Here is a 26,264-nt window from a genome sequence, read left to right as displayed (position 1 = left end):
CTTTAGGGATGCGATGGGGATGAATTGAGTGGGGTTGCAGGTTTCAGTATAGGCACTGCGACAGTACGCAAACCTAAAAGCGTTTTTGCTGGTACAACGCTAGAATGGTTACAAAACCGTTCAAATGTAACTTTGTAAAAACAAGAATACCGGAGGTTTTTGCACGAAATCACGAAATTCACATGCATGCATTATTATTATTATAATTATCATGTGGCGAAAAGTAAAAGTGTCCATAACATAAATATAATTATCAATAATGCCATTTACAAAAAAAACACTGTGATGTTTAATTTACAAACAGCATAATGTTCATTTCTAGAAACAAAATATTATTTATATAGAAGGTAGAATACAGTACAGGTATTAGATCCATAGAAAATATTTAATTACAACATGCTTTTTAATGGAATTGATATACTGTGTGTCCCAAAAATCTGTATTTTATGCCGTATTATATGGAAGCTGGAGGAGGCAACCAAGGTGATTTTATTTTATTGTTATTTTATTTGTATCCTAAAAGTGATAAAGCATTTGTTTGTTATAAAATGTGCCTTTTAATCTAGCTATTCTGTGCTGTTCAATTTGTGATATATGAACAGTTGTTGGAAATTTTATCCACTGGAACATTGTTCGAATTCTTGTGATAAATTCCTTCATTAGCAAACAACATTTTACATGTCATTAGTTGAGCGTATGTATGTATTATAGGCTTAATTCATTAGTGTCCATCAGCCCTTTCTGGTACTTAAGGGTACGACCCCGGGCATCCTAGTTTTCACTCCGGATCACGTGCCAGAGCAGAGATAGATCTACAGCGCATTTGTCAACTATTTATTTTGAAGTGGCTTATTTTTAAAGAAAGACGGAATGAGCCGAATCTTGAACTTTTTCAGTAAATCACGGAAGGATACAGATTTTATGCGGACGGATACTGTTTTCTTTTGACATATTTTCCCACTTTGTGTAACTACTGATCACGTGATCATGTGATCGTTTGCAGCGTATCATTTTATAACAATAATAGATATAGAAACAATTTATATTATCTAAAAACTTATAATAAATGTATATTATCCAAATTTCTACGACAACATAGAGAGAATTGGTTGGCAATTGGAGCTTGTTATATACAGATATGGTAAGTTTTTTGTTATTTTAGATATGTATTTTTATATCATTTTAAATGGCTAAAGGTTAGTATTGTTGATTTCGGATGACTTGCTATACCGTGTGACAGAGAGGAATCAAAATATATTGACCTGCGAAAGCTTGATTCTGATATGTTGTTCTAGATATTGCTCATACATAAATAGCACAATATCTGGGCTAATATGATATTACAATTAGGGAGATAGTATTCCCTCTCTGACTAGCTTTCTATTGGGGTGCCCCCTGAAAAATGGCAAAAAGGGACACATTCTTGGTTTTTATTCCATCAGCCTGAAAACTCACAAAATGATGGAACTGTTACATTGTCTATTAAGTACAATGATTGAAAAACTATAGAAGGTATCAACAAAACCAAAGTTACTTAACTTGGAAACATTGTTAATCTTGATAAGGCGCAGTTGTTGGACAAGGGGGTTATTCCTATTAAAGCAATTTATTACATGCTTTTCGGTGGTTTATAGAAATATATCAGTGATATAAAAACTGGTAATTTCACTGCTTGAAACAGTGAAATTACCACTTTGATAATTTCACTGTTTTGAATTTAAGCCCCTTACGTTGTTTCAGTGAAATACCAGCGTGCACAGAACTAGGTACCATTTTAATGACGTGACGTCGTAAATGACGTCACGTTGTATTATTATTTGGCGCGCTTTTCATTCAGTATTAGGTTAAATGTCTTTTTAAAACGTTTCTTTGCATATAATAAAAAGAAAATTTGTTGAGTTTAGTGTAATATCGAAATATATTTCACCTTGTGAACACCAAAGGTTCATATTTCACTCGTGGCTGCGCCACTCGTGAAATATACCTTTTGGTGCTCACTCGGTGAAATATATTCCGATCTTACACTGAACTAAACAAATATCCTCTATATATTAGATTTATACCCCTTTTTAACTTAAATGTTTTTGTCTTAATTTCCTATTTAGTAGAATGATATCTGTGAAAGATATCCGTTATGAAATTTCGAAACTTTTGAATATTTGATTATAATGACAATGCCAAGTTGTAAGACGAGGGGCATTATCCTGAAAGCAATACTTTAGGAGTTCTGCCCCTTTTAAACTTAGATATTCATCAAGTTGGTTATTTTATAGATGAACATTAACACTGCATTTGGTGCTCTTGTTACTTCATGTGTTACATGCAAACAAATAATGAATAATGAGTGTAGGACAAATCACCACTGAATTAATTTGTTTGAATCCTGAACCAGTGATTTTTACATAGGCAAACATAATCCTGTAACCCATATCATGTTTTAAGGGAAAAACCTCTTTATTTGTTGTGGTTAAATAATTTTGATATTTTTAGAACAGTTTTAATTCAACCCTACATTACTTTAAAGTAGCACACCTCCAGATTCATGCTACTTCTCCATAAATTTTTGAAATGTATCATATTAAAAGTGAAATATTATGAACAATGAAAGTAATCAATACATTGCAAATGACAATTACAGTTCATGTAAATTACCAAAATGATTTTAAAATATGCAAATAGTAGCTTTTAACGCAAAATATGGTCAATCAGTCAATATTCGCACATAACATGTTAGTTATTACTTAAACCTTGAATCTTTTTACTTTATTTTTAAATTGTAGAACTCTTGTATGAGGTTTGATTTTCTTGAAATATTTTGTCTCATCTGAAGGCTTTAAATGCTTGCAAGATTATTTATTTCTATGATGCTAAAAATTAAATGGTTCAGATGTTGGTTTAATTGAGGTAATGTGAAGATGCACATGTGCATGTTGCACGATTTCTGACAAAATATATTTGGGTAAAAATTAATGAACTGACCAGTCTCCACCAATTGAAATGTTATTTATTATGACTGTGTGGAGAACCAGCTGATATTGCACAATTTCGGTTAAATGTGCCAAGAAGTATTCATGGATCAGCTTCAATGTAACTTTTTGATTCATTGTGCATTAGAGGTTTATATTGCCCTATCTGTACAGTGCTCTTGTCTTTAAAAAAAATACACTGGCTGGATAATGTTCATCAGGATTTGATTATAGAGTTGAATAACCAATTTGCTTTATTCTTTACTTCTTTGAAAAAAGTCTAAGGGAGCAAGTTGACACTTGAATGCGCTCGCAATTCAGTGCTAAGAGCCCTTTTATTATGAAATAATTTTAAAAAGTTCCTGTAGGAAAAGGTAGTCGTGCGTATACATAATCCCCTTAATATTGTAGTACTGCAATAAACAAAAATCTTCATTATTTATACAGTTGTTTTTATCACATATCTCAATAAGGAGAGCATTGGATTAGAAAACAAGGTCACTGTCTTCGATCCTCAAGTCTAGGAATAATTTCTTTGTGACATTAAATTAAATTCCAAGACACTCATGGAGTCTAAAGATCATTTGTCTCTCACCACTGAAATCATGTAGGATTTGTAGTCTGTAACTTGTGGGCAAATTGTTATTGACTGGTTAGTTATCCAGGAAAACCAGTTATGTGGATCGACTCCTGAGATATCACAAAAAATGTCTTGAAAACATAAAAACCAGAAAAACAAACTAACATAAATTAATTGTTATTTAAATGATTGGTATAAACTCCAGGCATTATTTAAAAGTTATTTGATAATATTGCTAATATAAGCAAAAGACTACAAGCATACTAATAGATGTAACATATCAATACAGTTTGTAAAATGAAGCAAAAATGATATGATAGTACATGTATATATAATAATGATATGTGCTTTTATCAGAGCAGAAATCAAAACCATCAAAATCAAAAGTCCATAATTTTAAATTTACAAATATCATTGAAAGGGATTACTTAAAACAAGAAAAAGGCAATTTCTATTGAACAGTATACAGTTAATTTGATAAAAAGAAAATTATATTTGTGTAGATTCATTTCTTTATTTATTTAACTTGTTTAATAAAATAATATTATGCGAGTCTCTGGCTATAATTTTATGCAACTTATTCAATAAATTCAGTATTGAATCTACAAATATTTAATTTCCTCAATATAATTACAAGATTCAAGATTTTCAAGATTTTATTCCAAATACATGTGGGTATTATACCCATGAGCACACAATATATATACAAACATACATACATACATAAACATAATATCAAGGTCATTAAACATATATAACATATATTTAGCATTTACTGTATATTTGAGTCATAAGTTTGCTTTAATATGAACAGAATAACATATTACAGCAAGGTTTAAATGAAGTACAGGTTTTACATAATGATATCAATTAAGTAACATTACATTTACCTTCCTAGGTACTATAATTTACGAATTTCATCATTTGTTCTTAATTCAAACATTTTTAAGATAAACATTGATAAATTTTCTTATAACATTTTCATTTTGAGATGTTAACAATTCAATAAATTTTGGTATATTTTGGTTTTTCCAATAATATTTATCTATGAGCTGTTTTCTCAAAACATTGTATTGTGGACATTCTAATAATACATGAAAATTCATCTTCTAGTTTTAAGCAAATATTACATTTTTTTCATTATATTGGAATTGGCTTCAGGTTTATGCCATCTACCAGTTTCTACTTTTAATCTATGCGATGATGTCCTGAAACGTGATAAAGATTTCCTAAATTTTTCAATATTAACCATTGACAGATATGACTTAAAAACCAAAATCACAAAATAATACATAACTTCTTGCTTCTTGATGAATCTCTTAAAGTTGCATTACCAATTTTGTATAAATGTATCTGTTAATCTTTGTTTTACTACTGCCTAAAAATATATTTATATCACCAACGCCCTGATTAATCCATACTTCATTGAAACCTAAAGATTGTAACAAAATCATAACAGACTTAGCCCAGGACTTTGAATTCGGTTTAAGTTCTAAATCTCTACACATAAGATCATATACAACTTTGACATATTTTGTACTACTTAACTGAACAACTTTTAAACCAGTATTTTATAACATTAATAGCTCTCATTGTTTTTAAAGATGTCCTTCCAAGTTCACCATAGATAAAAAAATTGTTTTGTGTTTGTCTTTTAACTCCTAACAACTTCTTACAATACTTTAAATGAATGTTTTCTAATACATGACTATCAAGTAAAACCCCATATTTGTGATCCATAGTTAAGAATTGTAAAATAAGTTTATCAAATAAATCCAGTTTTATGTTTAAACTGACATACAAGGAATCTTATCAGCTCTTTTTCAAGTTTATATAACGCCTTCAATGCTTGTCCAGAGAGTGTTTCAAAAGTCATATTAAAAGATCCACCAACAGAAAAAACAATGCCTAGATATGTAAACTTTTTAACTATTTCAATTGACTGACCTTTATAATAAAAATTCAAATTCTGTCTAAGTCTACCCCCTTTTTTAAAAATCAAAACCTTTGTCTTTGTACAGTTAACACTTAATTTCCACCTATCACAATATATTTCTAATAATCTTAATCCTTTTTGTAAGCCCTCCTCTGTTTCAGACATAATCACTATATCATCTGCATACAATAATAAAAATATCTTTAAAATACCTAAGTCAATACCTTCAAAACCATTTAACATAAAATATTCTTCTATATCATTTAAATACATGTATGTAACTGTTATAAATGAAAGGTGTTATAGAGTATAAAATAAATCTAATGAATTATTTTTATGAAATTTATAATCATAGAAATAAACATAAAGATATGTTGCTAGCATTGTAAACATTATAAACAGTTTTATTCTGAATTTTGTTACATAATTTTTCATTGAACAATATGGATAGACTTTTTTAAAAAACTTTTTTTCTTGTTGATAAAAATAAGAATTAATAGACAAAAACTAAATTTTACCCTTTATTGAGTAATAGTTTTCCAGTACAAAACCATTTTGATGTTGATTTTTTTAACATTATAAGTATCACAACACAAAAGGAATTTAAAAAAATGATTATATCTGAATTGTAACCTACCAATCTTAATTAAATGATGGCGTATTTTTAATTATGATAGCTTAACATATACAAATAATGATAATGTATATAAAACCTGAGCAAATATTTCAACTTCTGTAACACTACTGGTTGGAGAGATAACTCCGACACTAAATCACATACTTTTTGTAATATCTTAATTATCTTCCTATTTATTTTAAATGTTGAACAACCTTAATAAAGTTCAGTTCAAAGACTTGACGTTACACTACAAAAATTATGTATGAAAATGAGAATTGGTACTTCTTTAAGGTCCTGAATGGAGTATACAAAACATGGTCTTTTTACCCTTCAACAGTAGATAAAGTCGACACTTAAATTTTTAAGTAAAAAATGACAGGAAAATCAGCATCATTAATTTATTTTAACATCTTATATGTTTTATCTATTTTTTGTTGATGTAAAAACAAGTTTACAAAAATATTTCTCAAGTCAGTGTCCTGTGGTCAATACATTTCTAACTACCTCATTGTAATTTAGTAAAAAGAACGTTTTGAAGCAGTTTTTGCCAACTAAATGTTTCGGTTAATTGAAAAAAATTAAAATAGATTTCAATCACAGTTACACTAGATTTCAACTTCTTTAACACTTGATTTCAACTAATCTGTAACACTAGATTTCAACTTCTGTACACCAGATATCAACTTCTGCAACACTAGATTTCAACTTCTGTAACACATGATTTCAACAATTTGTGTATAACTCATCATGCTATTTACAACATATTTACAAACTATTGACCTACAAGAGATATTTCTTGTTGCATAAAATAAAGCAATTAATTGAAAAATGCATGAATAATTGTATTGCGTTGCATTGTATAATGTTTACCTGTAGTTAAAAATTTGCATACTCATTACTTACTCTTAGAAAAGAAAAATAACATGATATTATGCATTACAACATACTGGAGAGTTAAAAATTAATACATTGATTAGAGTTCATTTCAATGGATACACAATTTATTTATGATGGTTTTACAACATTTATTGACATAACATAACAGAGCAAACATACTTATGGTCATACAAAAAATAAAAACAATGGTTCATATAATTAAACTTGTACTGTTTCCAGTACTGTTTCCATTGATAGAGCTATAAAAAAATAAAGCAAAATATGGTAAAAGGACCTTGAAATTACCCAGTGTGTGTGTTTAAGGACCAACCTTAAAAATATATATTTTCCCCTCTTCTTACCCATTTGGGTAGGTAGGCAAACTATGTTTTCATTTAAATATATATTCATTGAACATATCTGAATTATATGGACTTCAAAAAAAGAATTTAGAATGATTCCCAAGAACTAAGAAGAGTTTTCTTATTGACAGACACTACCTCCATTTTTTACAAGAACATTTTTGGGTAGCAGGAGGAGAAACAAAAAATACTTTATTGTAGAGCTAGGGGACAAAATTGTTATCTCCCAGCCCCTATCCTGTCTTGGAATATCCTGTTTAAAGCTGGAACTCTGTACATTTGTATATGGTCATAGCTGTCATTGATCAGCTTTCATGGTTGCATTTGAAAATTATTTGGCACACAATAGTTATACATGTATTATAATGCAAACAACAACAACACCCAAAAAAAAACAAGAGCACGGTTTGAGCCGGGTGATGCTCCCCGAATAGGTTTTGGACACAGGAAAGTACACCTCTTGTAGTTTCAGAGTTATGTCCCTGGAAAAAAGTTCAAAGTGCAATAATTCAAAAATTAGGCAAGGCAGAGTTACTGTTCTTTGCACTGCACTTCTAATCAATGTGATCTATCAACCTACAAAGTTTCTTGTTGATATCTCTTCTGGTTTCCGAGTTATGCCCCGGACAACTTCAAAAGGTTAAAATAAACAAAGTGCAATAACTCCAGAATTAGGCCAGGCAGAGTTATGATTCTTGTGCACTGCACATCTACCCATTGAAATATATATACCTACAAAGTTTCATGTTGATATCTCTTATAGTTTTAAAGCTATGTCCTGGACAAGATTTTTCTAAAATGGGAGATAATTCAAAAATAAGGCTTAACAGAGTTATGGTTCTTTTGCACTGCACTGCACTTCTACTCAATGAGATCTATCTACCTACAATGTTTCATCTTGATATCTCTTATAGTTTTAGAGTTATGTTCCGGACAAAGTTCAAAGTGTTAAAATTAACAAAGGGCAATAACTCCAAAATTAGGACAAAAAGAGTTATTGTTCTTATGCACTGCACATCTACCCATTGAGATCTAATTCACCTACAAAGTTTCATGTTGATATCTCTTATAGTTTTAGAGTTATGTCCCGGACAAGATTTTTCTATAATGGGAGATAATTCAAAATCCGGGCAAAATAGAGTTATGGTTCTTTGACACTGCACTCCCCCTCAATGCTCTCTACCACTGTATGAAGTTTAAACCAATTATCTCCAAGGGTTTTCAAGTTATGCTCCGGACAAGACAACGGACCGACAGACAGACGGCCGGACAGACAGACAGACGGACAAGGCGCCGACTATATGCTCCCCCGAAATTTTTCGGGGAGCATAAAAAACAAACTGATCAAACACATAGGTGGAACAAAATTATTCAACATCAAATGTCTCTGTTATTTATTGTAAGTTAACAAAATAAAAATATATGCAGATGGATTAAAATATGCTGTTTTAACAGTTTTACAATGATTTTGTGCATGTACGATTTGCTTTTAAGACTACCGTATTTCTATTATACAAGCTTTTGGAAGTATTCTTTAAAAAAGAAATCAAACAATATTTTTTTCAACAGACATGTAGTTTCATACACTTTAAAATTAAATCTTAAAGGGAAGTATGGTCCACTATAGTCCTTCACAAAAGCCGCAGAAGAAAACTTGCTCTGAAAATGTAATGAATTTTATATTTCACTTTAGTATAAGAGTGCTAGAGCGATGCGTATTGGTCTGTGATAATAACTTTGAAAAAATGTTGGAAATTTCGTTCATTTTGTTCATAATATGGTACATGTATAATCCAGTAAAGTTCCATACTAAAGTTACATGCTTCAGTAAATACGGTACCCTTGATTAAGCAAAGGTGACATGTGAATGTGATATTTAATGAAATGAAGTTGCACAACGAAACTGCTGCTGAATGTAAAGTCTAGCTGTCTTTACTCTATGAGTAGTGGTGTAAAAAAATGAAAGTGTCATGATATCACATTATGTGGTCGGACTTTCAGTGTAGCTTTATAAAGACTTAAAAATTAACACAGAGATAACTTCAGTTTATACTAATTTATTTTAGTGTTGGAAACTCTAAGCTCTCAGTGAAACACTCTCCAATCCGTTCCTTTGATGACTTTTGACGTATAGTTAATGACAATACCTTATTACATTCATCTGATCCTTTTCTTCCACAAAATAATATATCAAAATGTTTCCCATTTCAGTCAAATAAATCATCAGCTAGCATTGGTACTACGTAGCGCATATCATTGAAGATACTTTCGGTTTTGATACATAGCTCAAACTTCAAGTTGTTAGGTAACTTGTCAATACCACTGGCTGTAAAATATGGAGAATCTCTCATTTCGTAGTAACTGAATGGCATTCCTTTTACTAATATTCCTACAACATCATTCTCCTCTATAGCAGGTGCTCCTGATGAACCTTGTTCAAAAAATGTGTGGCAAGGAAACATAAAAGTGTTCCCTAATTCATTGTATTCACCTTTTATACCTCCAGGTTTAAGTCCATTTAGTTGCAAGACACTTGGATTTGCATTGAAAAAGTTTTCAATGGCTGTAATTATATGGTTAATGTTCAGAACTTCACAGTTTGGATCCAGTCTTTTCCTGGGATCAATTGGATGTCCAAATCCAATTATGTTCACACATTTCACGTGGCCCATATATTTACTCAATTTGAGGCTTCTCGGTAAACATTCCAAAGATTTAAGTTCAAGTATTGCAATGTCTAGCTGTTTGTTCATGTAAATCACATCTGGTTTAATGTAAAATTTTGGGCTTTGGTCGTCCATCACCGATGCAGCAAATTTGATATACACAGTTGGATGATCAAGCTTGGACCAGTCAGTATCTGCAATACTGGGCAGTCCTCTAGGATCTGAATGCATCCATGAAAAATTCAAAATATTTTTAATTAAGATATCACATAAATCTCCTTATAGACATATGTATAAGTTTCATAATAAGTGGTTATCAAATACTGTTGCTTACTTGTTTATTTCTGTTACCAAAACTTTAATGTCATATGAATGGTCATTGCTTATCTAATATTGCAAACTAAAAGATATCTTTCCATGGTGGAGTGGATTAGGTTGCTAATTTGAATCCTGTCAGGATTTGGAAGCTTCCAAGCTGGCTATGGAATGTCAGTGGCCCTACATGGGCGCCCACTTGTTCGTGAAATGATTAAAAACATTCAGGGAGGGGCACCAAAGGTCTTCCTCTACTGATAAAGCTCTACTGTCACCATTTGACTATTTGCATGGGACTCAAAACCCAACAAAACAAAGAGAAAAAAAAGAGTTTCTTACTTGTAACACTTTTCACAACATGCAGAGCTGTCATCACGTATTTGCTCCCGACTCTAAATACTGTCCCTCGTACAGAATCGTTTGATATGATAGCCCCAACTGATTTCATTTTCACTGACATGTTATTAACCATTTGCTCTGATAGTGTGCTGTCGTGAGATTTCTTGAACTTGTTTGCATTTTCTGGTCGTATTTCAGAGACTCTATCCTTGTGACCTCTTGGTAAACATTCAAAAGATTTTAGCTCAAGTATTGCAAATTCAAACTGTGCATTAATGTAAATCACATCTGGTTTAATGTGAAATTTTGGTCTTTGGCGGCGCTTTAATGATGAAGCAAAAGTGACATACACAGTGGGATCATCAAGCTTGGACCGGTCAATGTCTGCAATACTGGCCAGTCCTCCTGGATCTGAATGAAAATAGTAATTTAATCTTTAAAAGAATTTGAAGCATTTTAATATACATTTCCTTACATACATGTATAAGATTTGTCATAAGTGGATGAAGACAATTGTTTACTTGTATATTGGCATTGCTACGGAGTTTTGACATTCTTTAGTTATTTCGTTTAAACGAAAAAATAGCATAAACATTAACGAATGAAAATCAAAACGAACATGTTAAAATATGTTACTGCAGGGTCTTAATGTCCAGTGGCTTATTGATTATTGCAAGCTTAAACCTTTCTCTATAGGGCTGAGTGGATTAATTTGATAACTCATTCATGCGAGAAAAGCTGCCCAGAATGCTACTACTTGAGTGTCCACTTATAATAATAATAATTCAGGGAGGGGCACCTGAGACTGGTTTAGCTGAAAGTCACCATAATATGACTTATCATCGTTGGACTTAAAACCCAACAAAAACAAACAAAAAGAAGAAAAAAGTTTTCTAACTTGTAATTTTCTTCACAACATGCAGATATGTCACTATGTATTTCCCTCCGATTCTCCGTCCTGTTCCTATAAAAAAATTGCCTGATATGATAGCTCCAAGTGACATGTCATTATCCATTTTCTTTGATAGCGTATTGTCATTAGGCTTCTTGAATTTATTTGAAAATCTTGGTAGTATCTCGGACATGTACATGAAATCTCCAAACCAATCTCTCATTAAAAATAAAGCCCCAGAAAGTAAAAATATAAGTACTATATTCACTACTAGCGGAAGTATTGTCCTTTTTGTTGAATTGCTCACATCAGGTTCTGTGACCTGATCAAAGAAATATTTAAATTCATAGTAAGTTGAGAAAAAGATAGGGATTATAAAAAACACTGGGGCGATTCCAGTAAACACTATCCATATTATTATCATCAAAATGTATAGTGTCAATCGTTCCATCTCTGGTAGAAGATAAGATAAACAATCTTCATCAAATATTACATATACAAATAAAAGATCCTTTGAAGTATTTAGTGTTTTTGCAATAAGTATTATAGTCCATTTGAACGATTTACAGGTGACATTCTCTGCCTTTTGTCAACAGTAGCATCATAGCAGAAAAGTCTTTATGTATTGTTTCAATTTCGGAAATGCCCTGGAAATAAAAACAAAAAATCTATATATTGAGATATTCAAGATAACTTATAGATTATACATATACACATTCAAGTATCACATACTTATAGGTTATTATATATTTTACTATACACAGCTTGAAAAGTTATACTTGATGAATTTTTCCAAATGTATTCCTTATTGTACAGTAAAATGTATAATAACCTTTTTATTATATATCTTTAATTTGAAATATCATGATCATCAATACCCCCAACAGAACCACAACCCTTATTATCACCACATTATATCAGCAACAAACCTCTATTACTACAATCATTAACACCATCAATATAACTTCCAAAACCACCACCACTACCACCATAATCAATAATAGCCCTGTGACCCCTGTCAACTTTTTTCAGAAGAAAAAGTAATAATTTATAAATGTTTTTTTGTATATATACATAAGTTTTAGGGTGTGACTGATACAACAAATACTTTTTAGACGTTATTCATTTATTTATTTATCATTTTTTGTAAGTTTAAGAAAATGACAGTTAACATTGCCTGAACATTGTAACAACTTACATTTATCATTAATATCTGTTTAATAAACATCATAATGATATAACAGTAAATCCGAAGAACATCACATTGACACCCCTTATCTCAATTATCACATGGACAATGTTATTACTTTAACATTTAAGCGTGCTATGTTTATATAACGCAAAAGACTTCACATCAAAAAATATGCACGGCAGTTTAGTGCACATGTACCCAACCGTCCAATATGAAAATAACATTTTTTTGATCCAATATTGGAATGTATTGGACGGTCACAAGGTACAAATACAGATTGTCGGTTGGTTAGGTTTATTAGATATATAATAACTGCATATATATATATCATTATTTTTTCATAAAATGGTCGTGAATTTTTCGTGCTTTGCCTCTTTCATTGTCATATGAAGATCATGTAAGCTCTGTGAGGTCAGTGGGAACATATGGTTGTATCACTTGTGGTTCAATTTTTGTGAGGAACACAGAGAAAAGTTTGATAAGTCATTTCTATTAAACAACTGAAATTCTTAATAGTTGTCTACACCCACCATTATATAAGCTCAATGTCATGAAACTGAAACACAGTTGTTATCCCCCGCCGATGAAATCGGGAGGGGGATATAGTTTTGGTGTTGTCCGTCCGTCCGAATTTCGTTTCCGGAGTAGTTCTCTGCAACAACTGGCTGGAATTCAACGAAACTTTATGGGAATCATCAATATCAAGAGCAGATGCGCATATCGTCGGCTTGTTCCGGTTTGACCCTTTAACTCAGAGTTATGGCCCTTGATTAGTTATGTAGTATGCATATAGAGTAAAAATCGTTTCCGGAGTAGTTCTCTGCAACTACTGGCTGGAATTCAACGAAACTTTATGAGAATCATCAATATCAAGAGGAGATGCGCATATCGTCGGCTTTTTCCTGTCAGACACTTTAACTCAGAGTTATGGCCGTTGATTAGTTATGTAGTATGCATATAGAGTAAAAATCGTTTCCGCACTACTTCTCTGCAACTACTTGCTGGAATTCAACGAAACTTTATGGGAATCATTAAAACCAAGAGGAGATGCGCATATCGTCGGCTTGTTCCTGTCAGACACTTTAACTCAGAGTTATGGCCCTTGGTTAGTTATGCAGTATGCATATGGAGTAAAAATCGTTTCCGCGCTACTTCTCTGCAACTACTGGCTGGAATTCAACGAAACTTTATGGGAACCTTTAAATACCAAGAGGAGATGCGCATATCGTCGGCTTGTTCGGGTCAGACACATTAATTTAGAGTTATGGCCGTTGATTAGTTATGCAATATGCATATGGAGTAAAAATCGTTTCCGGAGTAGTTCTCTGCAACTACTGGCTGGAATTCAACGAAACTTTATGGGAATCATCAATATCAAGAGGAGATGCGCATATCATCGGCTTGTTCCGGTCAGACCCTTCAACTCAGAGTTATGGCCCTTGATTAGTTATGTAGTATGCATATAGAGTAAACATCGTTTCCGCACTACTTCTTTGCAACAACTGGCTGGGATTCAACGAAACTTTATGGGAACCTTCAATACCAAGAGGAGATGCGCATATCGTCGGCTTGTTCCGGTCAGACACTTTAACTCAGAGTTATGGCCGTTGATTAGTTATGTAGTATGCATATAGAGTAAAAATCGTTTCCGCACTACTTCTCTGCAACTACTTGCTGGAATTCAACGAAACTTTATGGGAATCATTAAAACCAAGAGGAGATGCGCATATCGTCGGCTTGTTCCTGTCAGACACTTTAACTCAGAGTTATGGCCCTTGGTTAGTTATGCAGTATGCATATGGAGTAAAAATCGTTTCCGCGCTACTTCTCTGCAACTACTGGCTGGAATTCAACGAAACTTTATGGGAACCTTTAAATACCAAGAGGAGATGCGCATATCGTCGGCTTGTTCGGTCAGACACATTAATTTAGAGTTATGGCCGTTGATTAGTTATGCAATATGCATATGGAGTAAAAATCGTTTCCGGAGTAGTTCTCTGCAACTACTGGCTGGAATTCAACGAAACTTTATGGGAATCATCAATATCAAGAGGAGATGCGCATATCATCGGCTTGTTCCGGTCAGACCCTTCAACTCAGAGTTATGGCCCTTGATTAGTTATGTAGTATGCATATAGAGTAAACATCGTTTCCGCACTACTTCTTTGCAACTACTGGCTGGGATTCAACGAAACTTTATGGGAACCTTCAATACCAAGAGGAGATGCGCATATCGTCGGCTTGTTCCGGTCAGACACTTTAACTCAGAGTTATGGCCGTTGATTAGTTATGCAGTATCCATATAGAAAAATATTTGTTTCCTCGCTACTTCTCTGCTACTTCTGGCTGGAATTCAATGAAACTTTATGGGATACTAAGAGGAGATGTGCATATAGTCGCCTTGTTCCAGTCAGATACTTATAACTCAGATTTATGGCCCTTGATTAGTTATTAGTATGCATACATCTCATTGGCATTTCCAGATTTTACTATTTAACACAAAGTTATGGCTCTGTTATTGCCCTGAATATTTATCAAGTTCAAAGAATATTACTGTTTATGCCATGATTAATATATGAATAAAGCCTTATGTTTTCAGTTGTTGAGTTAATAATAACCAGTACTCGGCGGGGGATATAAATTCAACGAATTTGCTTGTTATAATTTGTTTTCATAATAATCCACATATGTACTAATACATGTTATGTAATAATCCAAGGGAAAGAAGCCAGACAGTCATATCTTAAATATATATAGAGTTAGTCCCCTTTTATTACGTTTTTTAATGACATTAGATTAGGTCAATTTAAGTTTCTTTTTTATATATTGCTTTATTCAATACATTTTCGTGTATATCTTTATTTCATGTTTCTCAAAATTATTATTGTTTTCATACTTTTTAAACAAATAATTCAGATAACGTAAAATTTAAAATCATACTTTTATATGACTTATACAGTCTCATGTATGCCTTTATGGCTATTTATGTGCTTCTTGCAAATCTTTTCATTTTTCAAACAAATATCTACAGGCTGATGAATAAATTAATTTGATAGTAAAAAACTTTTTTATATTGCTTTATTTTTAATTGCCTTAAATGTCTGTATATCATTTTTACTTACTTTAAAAACTTCTGATATACATAACACGTAGGTGAAGAATGACCACCATAGCTTGTTCTATATTCATATCATAATTAGTAGTTTTTCTGCCTATTTTTGCCTTTATTTTTAGTACGTTTCTTTTACCTTGCGGTATCTCATGGAGTCAATGGTCTACACATATATACTGTAGAAGAAAAACCATAATATAGTTATTTTAATTACATCTATTTTTGTCCTCTGAACATTATATTATTTATCAAAATCCAGCTATTATTTTTCCAATTATACCAAAGGAGATTAATTAATATAAGTATTAAATACTTGTTTTCATATCCAAGATTTACATGTATACCCCATATTGTTTGTAATGAACATGTGTACTATTTTGTGATTTAAATACTGTTTAAACTAATAGAAAATCTTTTGATAACGTAATTATATTTTTTTCAACTTCATTTCATTTCAAGTCCATTATTTGAAATATTTAGAATGGATTTTTGGCGAATAAATGAATTTTTGTCTTGAAGGTAATCACATGAGCTCAAAAGTTCAAAAGAATTAAAAAAAAACGAAATATTAAGTGAGAAAATTACCTGAAAATGTGTAGTCCAGGCCAACAACAATTTGGTACCCAAATCTTGGGGAAATATTTCCTTTTATGTAAAATAAACCTCAGTGGAGTCTGTTTGACAGATTTATTGAAGACAGTTCAGACTTTCACAAGAATTTATTCATGAATTTAATTAAATAAAATGAATATGTTAAAAAAGAAACTAACTTTGGTTGTCATGGTGATTTTTAAAACAATATTGTATTGAACAGAAGTCTTAAAAAAGAAAGTTGCTGTGCTTTATAAATGAAACCCTGCTACATTCTAAAACTACTTTTATGAAATTATGTAACTTCTTTGAAATTTAAATGGAACTCTTTACCTTTGTATTTCTGTTTTTGTTTCTGTCTGGACTTTTTAAAATCGGAAATTCCTTTTTCATGCACTAATTGTTCAAGGGAGGCTATCATTTTTCAATTTCCTACAATTATCTCCCTTTCTATGTGTGCTCTTTATGTTTATCTTTTGTATATATTTGCAAGTTATAGAAATATAACATTTTTATTTGTTGTGACTTTTTTCCAAATAAGATTGATATTCTAATATTGATAACTGATAACTGATATTCTATATTGATTGTAAAAATTTTGAATTTGTAATTGTCAACTAGGCAGAAACATATTTCTCTCATTTTTGGGAGAAGGAAAATACCTACATATGATTCACTTGCCAGTACAATTCTCTTATCCAATAAGCTGCTTTCCTGTCTGTCCTCTCATAAAAATAACAACAACAACAACTTAACATGTTATAAGTATTTCTTAATCAACATCTTATCTAGTTCTCATAGCTTTGTATTAAACTTGAAATTAACTGTCAGTTGCAAATATCTGTAAAATTAATTAATCAGCAAACCTAATGAAATTTTATACCAATCTGGCTTGGCTATACCATGATCAAGCCGGTGGAATTCAAATCTGGTGACGCGTATTTCAGATGAAGTACGGGACAAAACATCATGAAATAAAATCCTGTGTGCCAGGAAAATTGTGGAGAAGGTTATTATTATGTACCTTTTCATCAGAACATCATAAATGTTAGAGAAAAAAGGGAAAAACCTACCTTTTGGCTGCATCCACCATCTTGTTTGTTTGGGTAACGAACGGCGTGATTCTCTTTGTGATGATTTTTGCTGCTACATTTAAAGGCCCATATATCATGCCTCAGAAAAAACTTCTGGTGCAATTACAGCCAAACTTTATGCTAAGTCTATTTGTGCATGTTGTTGAATAATTTCACTTAGTGTGGTATACTTTGAACACAACATACAGGATCTTTAAACGACATTAATTTTTGATAATGTTTGAATGTTTTGGCCGAGTTATGACCCTTGAATAAAAAAGGTTTTAATAAAGTTTGTCCAGACTACTCTTCTTATACCACTAATGCAATTTCAATAAAACTTTACAGAATTGATAGGTAGCTATATAGAAACTGCAACATGCAATTTGTTATATGATGAGGTGGCACATGTGACCAATATACTGTTCAATGTTTCCAAAAAAGCTACTCATTGCCAAATTACCTGAAACATTTTTTGATTATATTGCCTTTTGGCAATTGCTAAAGTTATAGTGATTTATTATTTTGTATGGAAGACAAATAATTACTGTTTACATTTTGCTACTTTTATGATAAATAATTTTACATTAAGCTCTAATTTCTTCATGTGATTAGCATTTTTTTTATTATATTGCCTTTTGGCAATTGCTATAGTTAAAGTGATTTATTATTTTGTATGGAAGACAAAAAATTACTGTTTACATTTTGCTACTTTACGATAAAAAATTTTACATTAAGCTCTGATTATCATCTAACATGCTTTTAAACCATTGTTAACCATTATTAAACTTATCATTACCCTTTCTAATGAAGAAAAAACACATTCTCTCCGGAGGCATTATGTGCCTTTAAAGGTTTTGAATTTTAGCTCACCTGTTACAAAGCAGTGTAGGAGCACATTTGTCTCGGAACGCATTTTTTTTACGTAAGACCGATGTGTTCTCATTTGTCCCACATGAGACAAATGGGACCTCAAATATCTACCCCAAAAAACACATTTGTGTGACAAATGTGCTCCGATCAAGTCTTTTAAAGGACAAGAAAGCACATTTGTCTCAGGTTTTTTAAGAGACAAGAAAGCACATTTGTATCTTGTCATCTTCTATGAATTATTTGTCATATATTTTCTCACGACGAATTTATATTTTAGAATCGGGATTCGCTGTTTTACCTCATGTCAAGTGTATTCAACAATAGGTTTGCTAATGCTTTATGAAATTTTAAACCTAAAAGCTACAGTAGAACTATCAATTATAGTATCTCTTATTCAAGAAATTTGATGACAAAATACAATGGTACGATGCTGAAATTGTGATGGCATAAAGATGAAAATGCGATATTCACCATCGTGACATCGCATAATCGTGATTTCATCTTCGTGCCATCGTTGTTTCATCGTCGTGCCATCGTTGTTTCATCACCGTTTCGTCGTGTTTTCATCATCGTTTCATTGCGCTTTGACCATTGAACCATCATGCATCGCGGTTCAGGGAGACAAAAAATGTTACTTGTGTTCAAAATCAACGCGGTAATCAGGCGATGTTTGAACGATACAATATCGTGACTTGTTTCGCATCTCACCGGAATCTTGCGTCTCGCTTCGCGTCTCGTACGTCGATGGGAGACAAGAAAATCATTTGAGGCCATATTGTCCTTTATCTTCTTTGTAAAACTTACATTTTTCAAAGAGCTAAAAAGCATAGCTCGACCAATTTTAGTGAACGAATCCTTATCTAATTTTACAGAGTTATGATAAAACTGATATAAAATGATGAGAAAAGTGGGGACCATGAATCTTCTAAGAAAAAATTCTAGCGCCGCATTTGCTACTGTAAAATCACATAAAAACAAACTGTTGCGACATTGAAGAACCACCAATACTAAAATTGAAATTCATTTTATCAAATACAAACTTTGCCCGCATTTGTTTCTACCAAAATGTCATTAACATATCCATGATGAAATTTAAACAGAAGACAGATAAAATTAAGACGTCTATATCTACCGAGAGACACGAAAAGCGAAATTCCCGCACAACATGAAATTAATGCACGATATTCTACCGTGAAATCTTATGGTACGGGATACTTCGGCATTGCGCTCGTGTTAAAATATCGAGTCTCGCTTCGTAGCTCTGTAGCACCGCACTTTGGGGTCAAACGCACTTTGGGGTCCGACCACAAAGTGCGTTACACTTCACACCGCACTTTGGGGTCCAACGCACTTTGGGGTCAAAATCGAGAAATTGACCCCAAAGTGCGTAATTATGCTACATATCAACGCACTTTGGGTTTAAAAGGTGTCAACTGAGTTCTGCTTAAATACTGAGTTCTTACTTATTTTCGATCTGCGACATTGAAATTTTACAAACTTCTTTAGAAATGGCAAACATAAATTTCTAATGTTTAGATAATAGTATCAGAGAAATTTAAGATAATTGTTGCCTGAATAAAGTAGCGATAAATGTGAAAAAATGTCATAAAAGTAGCAAAATGTAAACAATGAAGTAATCAACTTTCCTTTCCCGTGTCGTAGGGGTAACGTGCTCGTCTAATGTGCTAGAGGTCTGGGGTTCAAATCCCAGTCCATAAAACTTTTTTTAAGCCACGATATGCAAGGATAAAGTGTGGATGTCATAAAAAATGAACATAAATGATTTTTGATGCAACTCTGGTCATGCAAAATTCCGTATGTATCAAACTTAAACTGTTACAGTAAAAAATCTAAACGCAGTCGCTGCATCTCGGTGCTCTGCAAGATGGAAAATACAGATATACAGTACGATTTAGTTGCAAAGATCAGAAAATACCACAGAGCTTGCAGCCCTTTGATTATGAATTAAATAGTTTATGATATTTTTGTGTACTGCCTGTACGGACTACTACTTAAGGCCGAATCTATACCGAGTCAAGTTTCTTAAATGTCACATTTAGATAAGCCATTTCAACATATAATCAGGCGTAATTCTTACTGAAATGTCTTATTAAGATTTCCCAGAATTTATACCTTTGTCTATGCTAAGACTATTATATTTCTATAAAATGTATAAATAAAAATAAACGGGGAAAAGATGCAATTAGCTAAAAACAATGGAGTTAATGAAAGGTGTACATTCTTTTGAAATAAATGGAAAATGTGAGAGGAAATATATTTTGAGCTTATCAATTGATACAAATTCTTTATTTGATGAAAGTATTTCAAAAACTGATCAAGATCATTTAAAATCCCTATTGATTCTATTACAATTCAGGACACATGTTTTGTCTCTATTCAATACCTTGATTTTTGTTTACCATTGGCTTTCTTATGTTACAAATAGTTCACATTCTTGTCACATAAAGTATAAGTAAATGAAATAGCGATTTCAAAATGTTGTCCTTAGTTGTGTAACATCAAAATAAACACGGTTCAGTAACTGTGCCTTCGCACAAAACACCTTGCATATAATAACCCATGTTTACAAATACAAAAAATAAGAAGTAGATATTGCAAAAACAGAACAGAACATAATTTTATTTTAGATTTGTACATAATCACTTCAAAAAAAACTGCATTAGAGTATCGAGTACATCGTTTAATGAAAAGCAGACTAAAAAAGTACCCGGCCCAATTGCCAAACAATAACCTTACATGTATATACGTATGTATTATATGTATGAATATTTTGCGGCATATTTTGTCCGGAACGGAGAGAAAATTTGGCTTTTGAAACTGAAACCTCATGGCGTCCGTCGTTGGTGACTTGTAAAAAATTTTCAGAGAGTGTTAAACACACGAGAACCTGATTGTATACCTTATTATAGTTATATTTTTTAATTAATTAATAAAGAATTTGAACTCATATCTGTTTTATGCTTTGGTTCAAGTACAGTAAGCATTTGAAATTGGACTTTGAAAATGAAAACAAAGCCAGCTCGAGTACAATATAGACAGTTGGACTTAGAATGTGAAAAACGGGGCTATATGGAGAATGATATGCATTTGATATGGGATTTTGGGCTCTTGACTTGGAAACGAGGCTAAATGTTTATGATTGAACCCAGTAATTATTTTTTTGACAAACGCTAAAAATGTTTAAGGTGTGAAATAAACAAAGATATTTCCATTGTCGGAAAAGAGCGCGTCGCATACTTTTTGTAATAAATGAGGTTTGGTTTGAACCACTGTGCCGACCAAACTAAATTGAACGCTCTGATGATTTTTTTAATCTACAAATGTATAACGTTAATATTCCTTTTAGATGAAAAGTAACACATGTTTTCTAAATATATTATTTGCTGTTTATAACCAAAATAAACACGGTTCAGTAACTATGTCATTTCACAAATAACTTAAATAAAGTCTACCATGTGTTTGAAATGCATTTTATCAACTGCTTATTTTAATTTTCGAAAAAATAAACACGCATTGCATATTTAGGTACCGTTAAAAAACCACTGATCCGGTCAACTCTTGTAAATCGTGTCCACACTGCACGCTCCGTTTGTTTCTTTTTGAATTAATTCAATACCCTGACATTATATATAAACTAGTACCCTGTACTTGGGTTTTAGTGTGGCGGAAATGGTGTATAATTTTATTTAGATTTTAAACTGGAAAACAGAAATTAAATCTATTATTTTCGAGTCGGATTTTAAAAAGGATATGTCTTCGGGTAGGCGATCTAAAAGATCGGTATGTATTTTTGTAGTTTATATATTAACAATTGATTAACACTATTGTATAAAATGATAAACATACACCGGGTGTGTCAATTTACAAGATATAAATCGATTTCCACAATTCATTGAACCAATCACCCAAATAATCACATAATGATATAAATATACTGAAAAATGAATAGATAATATGTCGAAACAATTGTTTGTATGTGTCAATGATTTGTGTTATGGTTTGATGATAATTGAACGCATATTTTCGTTAAAAGCAGAAAACTTACATGCAAAAAGTTGTTAAATAAATGATTATAAAAGCATGACTGACAAGGTCAATAAACAAATAAACAAAGCAAGTTCTCTATCAAATATTAATACATGTATGAAACTTTTTTCTCTCAAGTTTTCCTCGTAGAAATCTGGAATAATACGGGTAGCTTTATACATGTATATTGATGTATATATATATATGTAATGACCTATTTCTTCTAGTTGTTCAGCATTATAGGGTATCGGATAATAACAACTCGCGTAACAATGTTCGATCACGCGCAGAATCAGTCAATAATTAATTATCGTCTGCTATCATTTCTTTTTACAGAAATTATAACAAGGTAAAAACAGATCGATATAATGCTGTTTTGGACCAAGTTGTGTACATATAAACAATTGATTTCACAATTTAAAAAAATCATATTTATTTAATCGGACTTTGGATCTGTTCAAATAGCATAAATATCTGAAAACAAAGTGATCCCTCGAAAGCATTAATAATCAAAACAAAATTACATGAAAATTTCAGACACGATTTGATTGAGTCTGTACATGAGGGATAATGAATAAGTGCAACATAAAAGTCAATTTGCATAAACATTTGCACATGTATAAATCTAGATTTAGGTCAAGTTTATTCACATTTAATACCATTTTAAAAACATCTTAGAAAAAAGGAAAATGTTTCTGTGATCATCAAGGCTACTTTAAATATATTGTTCTATTTATTCTTATTTCAACATATATATATTTACATTTGCCATATTAGGCTACTAATATGTAAAAGGGATTTCGAAGTTAGTTTTTGAAGACTCTCACAATATAATTTCCCAGTGTCATTGCGGCTTTAATTATGGCAGTGACGGCATTTTACGTTTCAAAACGGCATGCATTCAGATTAGCCAAAATGTTTTGGTTTAAACATATTTATTCCCGAAAGTATATATAATGTACATACAAATGGAAAATTCCCGAAAGTATATATAATGTACATACAAATGGAAATAAATATAAATTTGGAGAGTTTCTGCTTTAAGTTGCAATTCCTTAAACATCTTAATTTACCGTTGAATGGCTGTTACTGCAAAAATCTGGAAGTTAGTCGGACATATATATGACCTTTTCAGACCCTATTTGCCAGAGACTACAGCCCTATAGTTCTGTATATTTGCTCAAATACTTTATTTTAACTGATGATTTTTACAACTTATATAAACAATATTATAGAACTACGTGAAGCGTGTAAGATTGTATTTCAGCTATTAAATCTGACGTCCCAATAAAGAATGGCATGTGACCACTCCAAAATATAGATTGTTATGTACAAAATATACAATTTGAAATTGAAAACCAAAACGATTTAGTCGGTCGTTGATTTGAACTCGGTGTTTTGGAATTTTGCTTATGCAAAACATGTCAATGGTATTATACACCTCAAAATAATAAATATTGTTAACATGTACATTTAATAATCATCAAAAAAAATTCATTATGTTAATGCATAAAAAAAAAAAGAATAAAAATATAAATAAATAAATAGTGCAGCCTTACTCACAGGCTTTTTCCAAAGGGATTTAAAAGTTAAACTTTCTTTCTGTGCAAAGGTTGAAAATTGGTTGACAATTGCAAAGTCACATTTATTAGGTAGAACACTCCTTATTTTACTTCCTCAATCAACAAATTTATGTACTTCAAAATGCAGAATATCACACTTTATCAAGTCATCTAAACTGTGGTTACCTTTACGGTAGATTTACGTTACGGTATTTTAAGTACGGTATTTAAAGTATCTCGCCTGCAGATTCATGTTACTTTCCTTGAAAATTTTGGAAATGTATTTAAAAGTTAAGTATTGTGAGGTGAACAAATATAGATATTTACATATTGAAATCGGCACTTACAATTACCAAAAAGTGGTCAACATATGCAAAAACAGCCCTTACTGCGTTAGTAACGCAGTAGAAATATGGTAATAAAAATACTGCACATTGAGTTTAAAACCGCACATGACATGTAAAATATAATTTGGATCTTGAATGTTTTTACTTTTCTTAAAATTTTAGTACATTTTTTTTTTTCAATAAATATTTTGGAGGCATGCACCTTTAAGCGTGATATGTAATACATACAAACGCCCGATGCACACCATAACACCCGGCAGCCATTTTATCAATGACATTGACAAAATTTATTTGCTTTTTTGGCCTCCAGCCCATGCAAAATATAATACAAAACATATTTACAGAGCATCTGATTGTCTTTTTTCACAATTAAATTTTTGTATCTTTAAATAGAAATTTAACAATATTTCAGTCACATCATTAAATATTAGTCAATTCTCCGGGGGATTTTTTTACTGGAGTACAAATGAAATCAATTTATTTATTACAGTGTAAACAAAAAATAATCTGAATTGATTCAGTGACTCAAACGGTCGTCTGCATGGGAAAGCTTTTCACGTTTTCTCCTTAGAAGGCTTAATTATTTATTGGCATTATTCGAAATGCTGGAGGTTTCTATCGAGGCAATACATTAAAATCATAATTTGTTTAACTATTTTAGTGTTGAAGAAATAATGCTTCGAGTATTTTAGTTTAAGTAGAATTGTGATTCAATGTCTGTTTCTATGCATACGTCGTCTGCCCAAATCTTGTGCATTTTGAACTTTTGAAATCCTTTATGCTAAAACTTTCCACATGGTACCCGCTTCATTGGATAATTCGCGGAAAATGTGCAATAGAAACATCTCGGCTATCCGAAGTTTGACGGAAAGGGTCGAGAAGACGCGATTGAGTGTCTGGTATGGTCATACTGCACCGACTCATTCCGGATGGGGAGGGGTGCAAAGGCTTTGCAGATTCGGTATTTCATCATTTTAGGCGCTTATATACATTAAGTACAGCAAGGTCATTTGACAAAGTCAGTGGGCACAAGAGGTATTAAAGATGGACAGGCATTTAAGGTTATATGGATAAACATATTAACGCATAGAAAACTTGGAACGAAATCTACACAACAAACACGTTCTTGCAAAACATATTTTTTTTAGTTTCATGTGAAATACTTTGTTTGTTGTATGTCTTTTGAATATGCACAGATCCTAAACTCTGACCTATTTGCCCACTTACTAGACGGTTAAATTTGTTCGAAAGTCCCTATCCGGTAGTAAGTACTTTGATTACATATGAACAGCCTACTAAAATAAAGGTACATTATGCTCATTTTATCGCTGTAATGTTCAACTGAATTAGTAATATATTTCAAAATATGGTGATTGACCATAATTGGTAGTATGATCTCCCGCTCTTTAAAAAGATATATAAAAAAAATGAACGCAACCGATACATTCTAGATATTTCTAGAAATGTTCGTTGGTCACGTGAATTATTAATTATTTTTGGATAATAAAATATTAAATCAAACACAATAATTGCAAAATGTAAAATTGTTGTTTTGAGTTTTACTTGTGCACTTAGATGGGCATAATGACACCTGCCTTAGACAAAATACCATCTTCTCAGGTAAGGATGGTATCGCCTTAATAATGGACAAACAGATTAGCTATGACAAGTACAAAACATGCTATATATGTGAGAAAAACTATATCATTTACATAAATAGGTTCTAAATTTGACACTTTAAGGAAAAGTAGGTTTTTCATTTCAAGTTAAGTACATAAAGTACGCAGTATATCATAGCTTATAAAGCAGTATTTATATTTTTTGCTCCTCAGTACTTCTTTGCTCTGCGTAAATATTTTGAATAATTTACCAAAAGGAGTATCCATTAAACTATACACTTTGTTTATTTTCTTTAA

At 31.8% G+C, this 26,264-nt stretch overlaps 2 protein-coding genes across 2 annotated transcripts in view; one reads left to right on the top strand and one right to left on the bottom strand.

Annotated features, from left to right (window-relative positions):
- Positions 1-5,777: 5,777 nt before the first annotated feature.
- LOC132715965 (uncharacterized) lies at positions 5,778-11,944 on the bottom strand. The gene is made up of 3 exons (XM_060699078.1): positions 11,558-11,944; positions 10,660-11,070; positions 5,778-10,226 (listed from the first exon to the last, which is right to left on the bottom strand). The coding sequence occupies exons 1-3, from the start codon at positions 11,772-11,774 to the stop codon at positions 9,547-9,549; spliced, it is 1,308 nt and encodes a 435-aa protein (XP_060555061.1). The 5' UTR covers positions 11,775-11,944; the 3' UTR covers positions 5,778-9,546.
- A 9,970-nt stretch (positions 11,945-21,914) lies between these two features.
- LOC132715971 (uncharacterized) overlaps positions 21,915-26,264 on the top strand; it is a 124,020-nt gene continuing 119,670 nt past the window's right edge. The window contains exon 1 of the mRNA XM_060699087.1: positions 21,915-22,193. Within this exon, the coding sequence (XP_060555070.1) occupies positions 22,164-22,193 (30 nt within the window). The 5' untranslated portion in view covers positions 21,915-22,163. The remainder of the gene's footprint in view (positions 22,194-26,264) is intronic.

The sequence above is a fragment of the Ruditapes philippinarum genome, unplaced genomic scaffold (genome assembly GCF_026571515.1).
Source record: "Ruditapes philippinarum isolate M1 unplaced genomic scaffold, ASM2657151v2 ctg163_1_1_1_1, whole genome shotgun sequence".
Classification (NCBI taxonomy): domain Eukaryota; kingdom Metazoa; phylum Mollusca; class Bivalvia; order Venerida; family Veneridae; genus Ruditapes; species Ruditapes philippinarum.
The sequence above is the reverse complement of the archived record's forward strand: the minus strand, read 5'-3'. Positions and strand labels throughout refer to the sequence as shown.

Bases quoted from the DNA above. Each gene is read 5' to 3' on its own strand.
- LOC132715965 (XM_060699078.1), bottom strand. From the start codon at position 11,774: ATGAGAGATTGGTTTGGAGATTTCATGTACATGTCCGAGATACTACCA. The intron at 11,071-11,557 runs GTTAGAAAACTT...ATTTTCATTCAG, and splicing joins TGTTGTGAAGAAAATTACAA to ATCCAGGAGGACTGGCCAGT. The intron at 10,227-10,659 runs GTAAGAAACTCT...GGATGCATTCAG, and splicing joins TGTTGTGAAAAGTGTTACAA to ATCCTAGAGGACTGCCCAGT.